This window comes from Delphinapterus leucas, chromosome 14, assembly GCF_059928025.1.
Source record: "Delphinapterus leucas isolate spDelLeu-1000000601 "Yukka" chromosome 14, BTC_Dleu_Yukka2, whole genome shotgun sequence".
Lineage (NCBI taxonomy): Eukaryota > Metazoa > Chordata > Mammalia > Artiodactyla > Monodontidae > Delphinapterus > Delphinapterus leucas.
Window position 1 is genome coordinate 39,877,120 of NC_143142.1, and position 15,117 is coordinate 39,892,236.

General features: G+C 46.2%; 1 protein-coding gene across 3 annotated transcripts in view; it reads right to left on the reverse strand.

Moving 5' to 3' along the window:
• NPC1 (NPC intracellular cholesterol transporter 1) overlaps positions 1-15,117 on the reverse strand; it is a 47,118-nt gene that overhangs the window by 2,182 nt on the left and 29,819 nt on the right. For 2 of the 3 annotated variants that reach the window (XM_089894993.1, XM_022586828.2), the window contains 12 exons: positions 14,037-14,139; positions 11,181-11,370; positions 10,552-10,734; positions 9,658-9,772; positions 7,734-7,861; positions 7,498-7,638; positions 6,034-6,123; positions 5,440-5,630; positions 5,007-5,122; positions 4,229-4,358; positions 2,058-2,258; positions 940-1,171 (listed from right to left, as the gene is read on the reverse strand). In XM_089894993.1, coding sequence (XP_089751119.1) covers positions 940-1,171; positions 2,058-2,258; positions 4,229-4,358; positions 5,007-5,122; positions 5,440-5,630; positions 6,034-6,123; positions 7,498-7,638; positions 7,734-7,861; positions 9,658-9,772; positions 10,552-10,734; positions 11,181-11,370; positions 14,037-14,139 — 1,820 coding nt within the window. Of the gene's footprint in view, positions 1-939; positions 1,244-2,057; positions 2,259-4,228; positions 4,359-5,006; positions 5,123-5,439; positions 5,631-6,033; positions 6,124-7,497; positions 7,639-7,733; positions 7,862-9,657; positions 9,773-10,551; positions 10,735-11,180; positions 11,371-14,036; positions 14,140-15,117 lie in introns of those variants that run through there. The other variant, XM_022586830.2, reaches the window with a different exon arrangement.

Sequence of the window (15,117 nt, forward strand, 5' to 3'; positions counted from 1 at the left end):
CAGTTAAAAACAGTAAAAGCAACCACCCCTTTTCCTGGGATCTGTGGTTATCAGGGCACCTGGAAGGTAAAGGAGCCCGGAGCACCCCCTCTAACTTACAAGACAAAGCTCCTATCACACCAACTTAAACTGTCCCAGGAAGCTTGTGGAACCCTCCAGGCACAGTTTCCTCCAGCAGATCTGCCTCTATTACGGAGAAACAGCTGAAACCTCTCAAGTTCCCCCCAACCCCCAGCCAGCCAGCACACTGTCATTTCTTTAGCTGGGCCTCACTACCACTCCCCCTGAAGCCACGTTCGGTTCCTATCTGAAGAGCAGATGCACTGTGTCTGTTTTCTGTTAATACTTTCTCAAATGTGCACGTATTCAAGACTATTAAAAAGCACCTGGCAACCACATGGAAGGCAAAAGGTCTTGGTCAGAAAATTCCACTGAGAAGGGGCAGTTTTTCTAACTGAAAACTGAACATCATGCTGTCATCAGGCTACATACTTTGGCAAAGCACCCTTCAGAATAATTTTTTTTTTTTTTTTTGTGGTACGTGGGCCTCTCACTGTTGTGGCCTCTCCCGTTGCGGAGCACAGGCTCCGGACGCACAGGCTCAGCGGCCATGGCTCCCGGGCCCAGCCGCTCCGCGGCATGTGGGATCTTCGCGAACTGGGGCACAAACCCGTGTCCCCTGCATCGGCAGGCGGACTCTCAACCACTGCGCCACCAGGGAAGCCCCAGAATAATAATTTAAAGGCAGAATGCCTAAGCCAGACCATGACCTCACATTTCCATTGCTATACGTACCACCCACGTCCAACTCCACCTGCCACTGACCCCACCTGACCATGTGCGCCAAGAGCAGGAGCTGGCCTTGATCTCTCACCCCAAGAAACAATGTACAGCAGTGACATAAGGAGTGAGGGACAAACTGAGTGGACCAGGACTCACCATAACCAAGTTGACCAAAGAAACCGCATTCAAACTGATGCCCCAGAGCCACATGACACCGAACATGTTGACCAAGATCATAGCAATGGTGACGCACATGATCACTGCCGACCACAGCTCACAGCCCAGGAAAACCACGGTCACCAAAAAGATGGCACCCAGGGACACACCGAGGTTAAAGATAGTGTCGTCAATCATGGTCAGGTACTGTTCGTAGAAGACGTAGAACACACTGGAGAGGGGGAGAAGGTTCTGTTACAGCTTGTTTTTGCTTCTGGAATCTTTACTCCTCATCCTGCCACAACTGCAAAACAGAAACTACCTTGAGAGACATCCTCACATAAAACCTCCCTGTTTGTGCAAGACTCACCTCCAGCAGTTAAGCTGGACCTCTGACCACTGACACCCAAAGAAGGGCCTCCGAGATAAGTATTTTATATAAGGTTTTTGTTCATGTGCCCAACTTTATAGGCATTTATTGACAAAGAATATTCCGTGGTATTTTGGGAAAACAAGGCCTGGTCTATCCTGAGGGCTACCCCCAGCCAAACGGGGTCTATGCAGGGCCTGAGAAGAAAATGCTTTTTCGGCAAAGTTAACCAGCTCCTCTAAGGAGTCAGGACACCCACTCCAAGAACTCCTTCCACAGGAAAACAGGCTGTCCTCCTGCCAGGAACAGGTCCAGACTCCCTTCAATGAGATTACAGGGGTTGGGGGGAAAATCACTTGTTTCTCCTACTTTTCTGTATTTTCCAAATTCAGTATTTCATAAAATATTTTCTTTATGAGGAAAAAAAAGAAAAACAATAAATGAAAAAAGAGAAACCTCCATAGAGGCACTGTCCCCAGCGATCAGTTGCCGGGCCCTCTCTGAAGCTGCTCCCCAGGTGCCACGACCCATGCCCCCTGCCTGTTTTGCAGGGTGTGAGCTCCAGCCCCGAGACCTCAGTAGGTGCTGCAGATTCTGGCCCAGGTGCCGTTTCCTGAGACAGGCTTCACCTGTGCTCAGGATGGAGCCGGGTTCAGAAGGAAAGCCGAGTGTCGGCACCCCCAGCAAGGGCACCCCAGGGTGTGGGCGCTTCCCCAGGACACCCTCATTTACAAAATCCACACGTTACCTGTATGGGAACACACGGTGATCACTCCCTTCCAGGCCCATGGTTCTGGTGATGTTGCTGGCGATGAGGCGGGCCTTTTCCATGGCGTCGATGAAGTCAGCAGAGGTCTTGAGCACCGTGTGGTAGGTCATGAAGTACGTGGCTCCGACGCCCGTGCCGTTGCCAAGGATGTTAACTGCCGCGCTGTAAGCGGCGTGTCCCCTGGGAGAAGACAGTGGTATCAAAGGCAACACCTCATGCCGTACCTGCAGAATCTGAGCATCAAGGCTGAGTGGTGTCACCTGACCCTGGACTCAGGGATCAGACCAGCTGTCAGTTTCAGGGACAGGGAAGCCCCTGAAAAGGCACGATGAAGGTTTAGCTCATTCTTTCCCACACTGGCTTTTCTTTGCTGCTTTGGTTTCTTTGATGCGTAGCCACTACTGTATCTGTAGCTGGTTCCGCTCACAGCCCAGTGTGTTCTTCTACAGGGTTTGCTCAGCAGTGCTGTGTAACAGGAGGCGCAAACGGACAAGGGCCCTGGAATCAGACCGCCATGAGGTCGACCTCGGCCCTGGAACCCTGCGCAGAATCACTAAATTTGGGCTGCAGTGTCATCTGCAAAGGGTGTACCACCACCTACTCATGGGGCTGTGTGGTGAGTCAGTGAAATAGTGTCGCTGAGGTGCCTGGCACGATCCTGGCACACAGGAGGCTCCCTGTCTGTTGCCCTCCTACGAGCTGAATTCATTCTGACTTCTTTTATGTAGCCAAGCATTCAGTCTGCCAGGAGACCAAGCTACAGGGTTCATTTCTTCTTTATTTTTAGGGACAGGCCTCCCATGGTACAGACGTGAGATGTATGACTGACGGGACTCTGGTCACATTATGTATTCTTATGAAGAACAGGGATGTCCAGCGTTTACCTAATGTACACCTGGACATTCACCTTCCTACCAAAACACCCAAATCCGCCCAACTCCAGACTTCAGTCATCTTTGCTATTTCTGGGCCAGAGATCCTGTTTCCACAGTAGCTGGCTGCCTGGCTAGATGGGGGAGTCAGACAGCCCATAACCTCATGTACAGACAGGCTGGCAAGAAGCACAGTGGGGCTAAAAGAATCTAAACCTTCGGAGCTTCCCTGGTGGCGCAGTGGTTAAGAATCCACCTGCCAATGCGGGGGACACGGGTTCGAGCCCTGGTCTGGGAAGATCCCACATGCCGCAGAGCAACTAAGCCCGTGGGTCACAACTACTGAAGCCCGCATGCCTGGAGCCCATGCACCGCAACAAGAGAAGCCACCGCAATGAGAGGCCCAAGCAGCACAGCGAAGAGCAGCCCCCACTCGCCACAACTAGAGAAAGCCCGCGCCCAGCAACAAAGACCCACCGCAGCCAAAAATAAATTAATTAATTAAAAAAAAAAAGAATCTAAACCTTCATCCCAGGTGATGTCACCAGAGCAGAGCTGCAGTGCCCCATATGCCCCAGACACAACTGGACAAACCCTTTCACATCCTGAATCGCCTGCATCCCTCCCCACAATCTTCCCTGCCGGTGGTCTGCACAGGACTGTGTCCTTCATGCCGCCAGGAGGGGAGTGTGAGACAGAATGCTCAAGCCAGGATGGAATCGGGTCAGAATGAGGAGGAGTTTTCTTTTTTTTTTTTTTAACATCTTTACTGGAGTATAATTGCTTTACAGTGTTGTGTTAGTTTCTGCTGTATAACAAAGTGAATCAGCTATACGTATACATATATCCCCATATCTCTTGCATCTCCCTCCCACCCTCCCTATCCCACCCCTCTAGTGGGACACAAAGCACTGAGCTGATCTCCCTGTGCTATGCGGCTGCTTCCCACTAGCTATCTATTTTACGTTTGGTAGTGTATATATGTCCATGCCACTCTCTCACTTCACCCCAGCTTACCCTTCCCTCTCCCCGGGTCCTCAAGTCCATTCTCTACATCTGTGTCTTTATTCCTATCCTGCCCCTAAGTTCTCCAGAACCATCTTCTTTTAAGATGAGGAGTTTTCTTTAAAGGCGTTTTGGTTTCTCTGCGGGACAGGGTGGGGAGTGGCAGAGAAGAAGACCTTCCCATCCACCATTCCCACCCCAGCCCTCCCCAGCTTCCCAGTGCAAATTAAAGGGGAAGCGGCCACACAGCTGAATGGGTTCCGTGTCACTTACCCTTTGCCACACTTGGGGTTCGGGTTATCGGAGAGGAACATGGGCAGGAACCTCATGAAGTCTGCGCCCTGAGGCCTCTGCTTGCCCTCTGGAGTCAGAGGCCGGCAGTGGACGCAGGCAGGGTCAACCACTGTGCAAACAGGTTGGGGGAGCCACGGTGAGAAGGATGGGTCTCCATATTAAAACATTTAAAAATAATGATAAAGAAGTGACGGGAATTCTCTTCCTGAATCCTTCTGTTTATCCAAAAGCTTCAAACACATGGTTTTCACAGTCAAACTTGAGGTCCCATCTTCATCTAACACAGGCCGTACAAATTTTCTTCCCCTGAAGCAGGTTTCCTGCTTTAAGGACAACCTCAGTATGTTATTATCAGAGCCCAGAACATCCATGTTTTTATCAAGAAAATCCTAGGACAGACTCAACACTTTTACAAAACCATATGGCAATAGTGATAAAGAAAAGCACTCCCATGAGAAGCTACGGCCAGATACCAATCAAGAGAGACCAACAGCATTGTCGGGAAAAGATGACAAACCTGAAAACCAGGGTCCCCTGACCTGGGCCTTGTTCAGCCTGCAGCCCCATGGGGGGCTGGAAAGGGGACAACAAGGTATCTCCAGAGTGAACAATGGAGGAAGGGGATGATGCCAAGGGGAATGAGATGCAGCAATGGCAGACAAACAGGTGGACGTGGAGGTAAAATGCAAATGACTTTTAAATTATAATGTTAAAGTTCTTCAGAAAAGAGGGAAAGATCTGGAAAAGGATCAAGTACCCGATGCATTGCAGAACCGATCCGTGCTGTTGTAGACTCTACAGCAAGACGACTGTGGCTTGACCCAGTCAAAATAATCGTCAATCCAGGATGAGGGAGCAAAGCCTATCCGGGTACTAGGGAAAGGAGAGAAAGGGTTACTGATGCCCCCACAAGGAGGAAGTCTTCAGTTTCAGTCCCTTTTCTTGAAATCCAAAACTTCCTTTTCTAGACCTTTTAATGCCACCCAGTCAGAAGACAAACCACGTTAGTGATTAATGGGAAAAGCTTCAGAACGTGAGGTGGTAAATTTGCCCTTTAAAAGGTTTTGCTCAGGTAAAGCTAGATTCAACCCACATTTGGCAAGATAGATTTTCCAGGAAAAGCTATCTTTAGAGAGAGGTTTCAGGCCGAGGTCCCGGGCCAGGAGCCCGTCCGCAGCTGGGGTACTGACTAGTTGTCCAGCTGGGCGGCGTTGAAGATCTGCTGCACCAGCGAGTCGTTATTGCAGCCCAGGCCCCCGCACACCATGTTCTGCCCTTTCAGAGAAGCGTAGTCGTGCCCTCCCTCCATGACAAAGTACACGGGCGGGCCCGCGTGCAGGTAGCGACTGAGGGACTGGAAATAATCCGTCACGTAGGAGTCCTGAGAGAGAGAGAGAGGACAACAGGACACAGTGTGAACGTCCTGTGCAAGCGAGAGGGGGGCTCCCGGCCGAGACGCCTCGAGCCCAGGTTCCTGACTCCCTCCACAGCCAGTGCCCCCTCCCCACCCTGGGCCCAGGGGCTTTTCCAGTTGGTCCCACTGTCAGCAGGGCACCTCACAAGGTCAAGACCGGCTGCTCGTGTTCTGCAGCCATGCCCAAGGCCTGTGAGCTCAGAAGGCCCGGGCCTCACGGGCAGAGGTCTGGTGAGGTTCCTGCAATGCGGGAGAGCCTGCCAGCACCCACGTTTGGAAGTGGACATCAGCTGAAACACCTGCGTGAGTATTTTGAAAAATGCATTCACCTTGGGCTAAATGAGTTAGAATAAAAAAGAAAGCGTCTTACATCTGGCATTGACAGAGACTGATCCAAGCCGATTTCTACTTTGTTCAGGACTGCGATACTGAATGACAGAACACCCACAAATACCGCTACCTGGAATGTGAAGTGAGTTACAGAGTTAGAGTTATCATGATTAAAAACATAAATCATTTATTTATCTATTTATTTATTTTATTTATTTATGGCTGCATGCAGGATTTAGTTCCCCGACGAGGGATTGAACCCAGGCCCCCTGCACTGGGAGTGCTGAGTCCTACCCACTGGACCACCAGGGAACTCCCTAAATCAAATCTTAAACACACAAAACAGGACTTTTCTAAACGAAAAGCAAGTTTAAATGACACGCTAAGAAAACAAGGAGTCTGGGACAGTAGCCGAGGTCACGGTCTCAATAGTAAAGCCACCTGGGTTCAAATCCTGGCTCTGCCACTTACAAGCTGAGTGACCCTGGGGAAGTCACTTAACCTCTCTTAGCTTCTATTTCCTCCTCAATAAAACAGGAAAAATAAGACTTGTAACATCAGATAATTTTGTGGATTAAATGAGAAAATTCTAGGGATAATCCAGAATTTAGCGTAGTACCTGGTTCTGAGCACAATACCAGATATTAAGTGTTCAATAAATGTTAGGTGTTACTATTACTTTTTTTTTTTTTTTTGCAGTACGCGGGCCTCTCACCATTGTGGCCTCTCCCATTGCGGAGCACAGGCTCAGGACGCGCAGGCCCAGCGGCCATGGCTCACGGGCCCAGCCGCTCCGCGGCATGTGGGATCCTCCCGGACCGGGGCACGAACCTGTGTCCCCCACATCGGCAGGCGGACTCTCAACCACTGCGCCACCAGGGAAGCCCACTATTACTTTTACTGGAATGAATTTACATTCTTTTAGTGGAGATGTGATAGATTATAGCTGTTGGCTATATCCAGTGTGTAAACTGTACTACAAAACACTCTTGCATAGTTACTGGGGATGAGGGACAGTGCAGGGGAGGGAGGTGGGTGACACTGAAGGTGCAGGACGAGGGTGATGGAACAGATCTATATCTTGGTGCTTACACGAATCTGCACATGTGATAAGCTGACACAGAACTGGACACATACATTGTGCCAATGTCGAGCTCTTGGTTTTGATACTGAACTACAATTATGTAAGACCTTGGGAGGAAACTGGCAAAGGGCAGCTGGGTCCTTCTCTGCACTACCTCTGTTACTTTCTATGAATCTGTAATTATTTAAAAACAAAACAACCAACTTAAGACAGAAACTCTTGCTTATATTGCCTGCTAAAAATATTTTATATTTGTATATATTTGCTTCTGCATTCTTGTATATATATACATATATACACACACACACACACACACACACACACACACACTTAACAGCTGTCAGAATCCTTCCCAAGCACTCTGATTTCTTAGAAGGCATGTGACAACTTTGGGGAGAAAAACCACAGACAGGCTCCTACCACAATGGGCCGCATCCAGTCCTTAAGCAGAAGTGGAGCATAGGCGTCTCTGAAGAAGCGGAATAAGCAGCTCTCCGAGGCCTGGATGCCTGCTCTGTCTGCCGCGCCCCCGACACAGCAGAGGACGTCCAGCCGGTTCTTCTGAGGGGATGAAGAGGAACAGAGGTCACCCTCCAGCCGCCTCATCTAGATTCTAGACTCAAATGAAACAGGCTGCACGCCTGATGACAACTTACCTCTTGCCGCTTAACGTCTAACCCCAAGAGACTCACAAAACAGCTAATCTGAAGGAGGAAGTCAATGAGGACCGCCATCCCCGCAAAGAGAGAGAAGGTGTGCACAGCCGGCATCACGGACAAGCCTCCTGTGGGGAGAAGAGAGCAGCCACGTCCTTCCCAGCTGAGGGCTCAGCAGGCCTCACAGGCACGTGCACGTATGAACACGTGGCACCAGAGCAGGCCAATCCCACAAGAAGAATCCCCCCAATCCTCCCACCCAAAGGCACTCTGCACGATCTGCGGGTGTCACACCAGAACCACCTGGCGAGGTTAAAATGTACGTTCCAGGGACCGCGCCCCCTCCTACTTTATCAAGACAATGGGAATTCAACCCCAATTCTGCTGTTCAGAATTCTATGATCCCAACTCTATACTTTAACAAGCTCTCCAAGCAAATGCATGCACTTTCACATTTGAGATCCATTAACACAGGCCATTTCTTATAGTACCTGCTACGCTTCAGTCCACAAGAGGGATGGTATTTCCCATATGCTATTATATATCCAGTCAGTCTCTCGGTTTAGTTACAAATGAGGATGCTCCAAGCGTCCTCCAGGCTAAGACTCAGAAGCTGAAAACTGGCTGCCCATGGGCCAGATATATAGAAACCCATTTTAGAATTTAAAAACAGTTTTTAAAAAATAAATAGCCAATAGTTAACAATGAGATTCACAGTGTCACTTGAGAGGAAAAAAAATCTAGATTCATAGCGTCGCTTGAGAAAAAAATTGGACCTGGCAGCACTGGGCCAGCAACACATAGCTGCCTCTTGCAGATGGGACCCCAGACTCTGGGTGCCACGGTCCCCACTGCTCCTCCTGTCCCCCCAAAGTCACTCCAACCTTGAGGCCCAGGGTCAGCTGCTATCACCAACACACTTGCACTGGTTTTTTTTTTTATAATAGAAAGAGAGAAAGTAACTGTTTTGCATCTGTATCCATAAAGAGAAACACAAGAGCCACAGGTTTGTTTCACAGTGCACTGCTTCGTGGAGATGGGGGATGATCTATGCTAACGGCATGTCTGTGTCCAAAGACCACACCTACAATGTCCCTCCCATGGCCCCTTGTAAGATGACCTGGTGGCCCCTGCAGGCATTTCCATTGGGACCCACGGATCGTGTGTCTTCCCTGGACTTACTGGGCGATTCTAATCAGCGCCCTCTGCAGAGGATGTGATCAGTTTTCTCTTACTACATGCCAGGCATGGGGGTGGGCAGTGCCCTGCTAGTAAGACTACTGATTTCTCCACATGAAGGAATACAGAAGTGCTGGGTTTTGTGCCAGTTTATTCTGGCTCCTTGTACTGAGGGAAGACTGAAGAACTTCTGCTCATTGACGAGGCTGCTTCCCAGTGAAATGTGTGTGCAGAGGCGGGGAGACTGCCTTTCGGAACAGTGGCAAACACCTTGCGAGCTAACGCCTGTGATTTTGGAGTTGCTGCCCAGAGTGCTGTGACGGGAAGGACCCTGTGGCTGTCCTTCAAGAGTGCTATTTTCAAACCCCAGCACTTGCCATGGGTGCCCTAAACGGGCAGGGGCAGGAGTCCTAGGTATCTGAACCCCAGCATCAACACCGTCCTGAAACAATGTGAGAAGGAAGACACTTGCTGGAAATTCCCTGGTGGGGGAACTAGGATCCTGCATGCCACGTGGTGTGGCCAAAATTTTAAGAAATTAAAAATTAAAAATAAATAAATAATGTAGTTAAAAAAAAGAAGACACTTGCTAATGGCATCTGAGATACTGCCACCAATTTTTCTCGTGGTCCACTCTGATACTTTCCAATCACAGAATAAAACTTAAAAAAGAGCGCAAAGGGTCATATACTGATACACCCAGGCTCAGCAAACCTCAGGGTTGGCAGATTCAAAGAGTAATTACCTAAGAAAAATGCTACCGTCTCTGAAAAGGACGACAGGAAAATACTTGGAGCCACTTCTCCGAGGACCCGGCCCACCTGCTGGTCCAGCGTCTCCCCTTGGAGACGTTCATCTCTCTTAAAAAAAAAAAAAAAAAAAAGTTAAACACGCGACATTAAAGTTTCTCAATCACAATGCCACCTCTTTGCTTCTTTGGTGCCTTGTGTTAACCTGATGGTAAAAAATAATGATTAGCAGCATCTACTTGTTGTTTGTGAACTTTATACAATAAAGCGGTGAGGACCCCAAACTTCTCATGTTGATTCATTTGGGATATTTCTGAAGCCCAGAGCCAGGTAACAGGTGAGAATCTAAAGGAAGGATTGAATCAGGTTATCAGGAAAGTACAAGCAACGCAGGCTGCAGGTGGCTGGACCTTTAAATAACACTCCTACATGCCACTGGGTCTCTGCCCAGGTAAGCGCTACAGGACAAGGGACCCTGGGAGAACCAACGGATTGACATCATTTTTTACATCAGTGGGTCCTGTGTTGACCTTTTGCCTTTTAGTGGCACCTCTGACAAATCCCTCATTCTTCTACACTATACTGAGAATCATTTTAATAGCTGTTGTGCCCAAAATATTTTCTACAAGCGTGTTAGCCCTTTTTGCACACATGTTGCACATACTTTAAAACCAAATTCTCACTTTATATCTATGCCACCAACCAAAGAGAATGTTGGTCTCAATCTTCTTGGTCTCAAAATGTCCAGAACAAGTTACAGGCACCAATAAGCAACACAGAGGAACGGAAACGAAGTCTCCACGTGTCACACTCAAATACTCCACATGGAGCTGAACAGCCGTATGTGGAGCCTGGTACTTGGTCAGACTCTGTGAGACTCTGAAATGCACCTGGAAGGTCTGGACCAGAATGAAGATGTTGTCCACTCCCACAGCCAGCACCAGGAACGGGATGACTTCTATCACAATGAGGGTGAAGGGGATCCCAATGTAGCTGAAGATGCCCAAGGAGCACGCCACCGAGCTCAGCACAATCAGGATGCCCGCGATGCCCAGGGAGATTTTCGAATCCACCTGGAGATGCCACAAAGACATAAATCCTCATTTAGGGTGTTTTTTGTCCTGTTCCTAAAAGGTCCTCATTTTCACCTCTTTACCTGGATATTGCCCATCTAGATTTAAAAGTACGGTTCCCGGTTTGAGAGAAGATATGAAAAGTTGTCTAGGTCTTCCCTAGCAACATATTTTATCAGCTTACATTCTTAGGTGATGGCAAGTTAGAAAAAAAACCGGATTATGTGAAATAAACTTTAAGTTGAACATAAGAAGTTGGAACTGAAGAAAACAGATGCAGGAAGCAGAAAATGTGACAAACAAGTAAAACACAGGACAATTTAAGGTAGTTTTGAACATAATGAATTAGGATTAAGCAGAGGCAAAAACATGCCATCACGCTGTGTACTGTCATTTCCCTCTAACACACACACACATGCACACACATACCTACGCACCCCACTTACCAGAAACCCGCTACAGCTTCTGATGTGCCCCAAGGCTATGGAAACATATAAAAACATGATGCCATAGCTGATGAGGACAGTGAAGACATCACTGTTACTTTCACGGTTTATTTCATCTTCAATACTTCGTTCAGCCTTAAAAGAAATGGTCAGATTTGGATTCTTGTAGTTTTTCACAAAATTAATAAACCTAAAAGGGTAAGCAAAATTTTGTATTTTTAGTTACAACTTAGTGACAACTAAGTAAGGAACTTCTTCGTAACTTCTACGACACAAAAGCCACACTTAACCCTTATACCTCGTTAGGACCTTCTACACTGGCAAGTAGAAGGTAGGACACTTCCAGATTACGAAGTTCCAGACATGCTGAGTTTTCCAGTATTTAAAACAGGTTTAGAACAAGTTTAAAAACTGCTTCATGGTCTCACTTCTTTTTTACTAAAAATGATTTCTAAATAAAGTATATTATACTACAGACATATGCTCATGGAACAAAAATTTAAAAAGTTGATCTACAGATTCAATGCAATCCCTATCAGAATCCCAGCTGACTTCCTTATAGAAAGACAAGCTGTTCTAAAATTCACATGGAATTGCGAGGGGCCCAGAATAGCCCAAATCTTCTTTTTCGAGAACAAAGTAGGAAGATTCACACTTCCCAATTTCAAACTTACTACAAACCAACAGTAATCAAGACAGTGTGGTTACAAGCACAAGGCAAGGACAGGCATACAGATCAAAGAATCAGAACTAAGAGTCCAGAAATATGCCATGTATCTGCCTTCACCTAATTTTCAATAAAGGTGGCAAGACTATTAATGGGGGAAAGAATATCTTTTCAACAAATGGTCTGGGGCAACTGGAGAGCCATATACAAATAAATGCAGTTGGACCCTTACCTCACACCATGTATAAAGATTAACTCTTAACTCAATGGATAAAAGACCTTTTAAATGTAAGAGCTAAAACTATAAAACTCTCAGAAGAACACATAGGTGTAAATTTCCAGGTCCTTGGGTTAGGCAATGGTTTCTTGGCTATGACACCAAAAGTATGAATAACAAAAGAGAAGATAGATAAATTGGACTTTACTAAAATTAAAAACGTCTGTGTTTCAGAGGATACCATCAAGAAAGGCAAAAACACAGATTGGAGAATGGGAGAAAATATTTGCAAATCATACATCTGATAAGGGACTTGTAGAATATATAAGGGACTTGTAGAATATATAGCAATTCTTATAATTCGATAATAAAAATACAAATAACCCAGTGAAATAAATGGGCAAAGGATATGAATAAACATTTTTCCAAAGAAGTTACACAAATCGGTGCATGAAAAGATGCTCAAATTCATTAGTCATCAGGGAAATGCAAATCAAAACTGCAATGAGGGAATTCCCTGGTGGTCCAGTGCTTAGGACTTTGTGCTTTCACTGCCGTGGCCCGGTTCAAGCCCTGGTTGGGGAACTAAGATCCCGCAAGCTGTGCAGTGTGGCCGAAAAAACAAAATAAAACAAAAAAACTGCAATGAGATACCACTTCACACCCACTAGGATAGCTAGAATCAAAAAGTCAAATAATAACAAGTGTTGGCGAGGTGTGGAGAATCTGAAACCTCCGTACACTGGTGGGAATGTAAAATGGTGCAGTCACTTTTTTTTTTTGGCTGCACCGCACAGCACGTGGGATCTTAGTTCCCCAACCTGTGGAAGCAGAGCCTTAACCACTGGACCACCGGGGAAGTCCCATTGGTGCAGTCGCTTTGGAAAAAAGTCTACCAGTTCCTCAGAGTTACCGTATGATCCAGCAATTCTACTCCTAGATATATACCAACCAAGAGAAATGAAAACATGTTCACACAAAAACTTGTATATGAATGTTTGTAGTATTATTCCTAATAGCCAAAAGGTAGAAACAGCTCAAACGTTCATCAACTGATGAATGGATAAACAAAATGTGGTATATCCATAGGATGGGATATTCTTCAGCCATAAAAAGGAACGAAGTACTGACACAGGCTACAACTTGGATGAACCCTGAAAACATTATTCTAACTGAAAGAAGCCAGACCCAAAAGTCCACGTACATGATTCCATTCATATAAAAGTCTGGAATAGGAAAATCTAGAGACAGAGAGTAGATTGGTGGCTGGGTAGGGCTGGGGGTTAGGAGGGTGACCAATAAAGAAGATGGGATTTCTTTCTGTGGTAAAGAAAATGTTCTAAAATTGCCCATGGTGATGTTTGCACACATCTGTGAATATACTAAAAGCTACTGAACTGTACGCTTTAAATGGGTGAACTGTATGGTGTATGAATTATATCCCAACAAAGCTGTTCAGAGTCCCTGTCTCCCTCGGTCCCCTCTTCCCATTCTCTAGAGGTTATACCACAGCTAACCGGTTCCCAGGTCATTTGTTTGATATCTTTTCTAGGCATGGATGGCATGCATAGCATATATTTGTCCAAACATGCTGACTGCAGTTTTTAGTCACTATCTTGAACCATTTATTTGCCTCACCATCTTTAATGACGAAATAATATTCTACTGTACTCCTCCCTACTAACATACACTCAGCCTGCTCAGGTTTCGCTGTTAGAAAAGAATGCAAGGAACATTTCTGCATAGATACTTCTGCATTCTTGTTGCAGGGATATGTATTAAAAGAATGTTTATAGGTAAATTTATTAATAGATTTTTTTTCTTTCATAGCACCACCAGTACCAACTGAAAAAAAATGGCATAACTTAGATCTACTGTTGGTTAATGTAGTTGAACTAATTGTAAATGCTTTCTGCTACGGTCCACCTTCCCACAGAAAGAACAGCTTGTTTAGACCCTGTGAGCAACTCACTCTCTTTCCCAGGCCTGGGCCTTCTGGAGCTTCTCTGTATCGTTACAGTAATTATTGACAGGAAAGGTAATCACAAGGGCTGTGGCGTTATTGTAGTTTTCATCTAGAAAGGAAAAAGGTGACATCAAAAAGCAGATTACAAGTGTGCAGAAAACTAGATCAATATGAGGGGAAAATCACAAGCCAGTTAGGTGCCTGGTTTCTCATAGGGCTGAAGCCTATACACACCTGAGCTCGAGGAACACAACAGGAGATCTGGTGCCTGTGTAGTTCAGCTAGTGAAGAAAAAAGACCCTCGTGTGGAAGTAGGCACAGTTGTCATTCATATCATCATTACTACACGGCACGTGCATGGTGACAATTTCAAACAGAGCGGAAAGGTGTTCAGGGAAAAGCCTCTCTCCTCCCTCAGTCCCCGTCTGTGTCTCAGCTCTCCTCCCCACACCATGGCACTGTGACTCCTTCCAGCCACGGTCCACGTGCATAAGCACAGTCTCCCCTTCCCTCCTTGTTTACACAAGCAGTGACACGCTCTTCTGCAAATGCTGCTTTTAAAGTCGTATCCTGAGAATGCTCTGTTTTAGTACACAGAGAGTGTCCTTATTCTTTTTTCTGCTGTATGATATTTCCTAGTATAATTTAACCAATCTCCAGTTGATGGCTATCTTTGCAAATCTTTTTGGTATTATATACAGAATTACTACAAAGAATAACCTGATATTTCCAATATGTACAATGTAATTCGTAGAATCAATTCTTATAAGTACAATCACAGAATCAAAAAATACGTGCATTTCTAATTTTGACAGATGCTCCCCAACTGCCCTCCAAAGAGGCCTCCTGTTTTTCATTTCTTTCTTCAACAAAATATTTACTGAGACCTACTTTGTGCCAGACATTATCTTAGAGACTATGGATACATCAGTGAGCAAAGGAGATAAAAATCTCGGTATTCCTGGAGCTTATATTCCAGTAACCATTTATACTTCCACCAACAATGTGGTTTCCCCACATCCATCCACAAAAGATTTTATCAAACACTTAGATCTTTGCTAATCTCTTATGTAAAAGATTGAAGTGA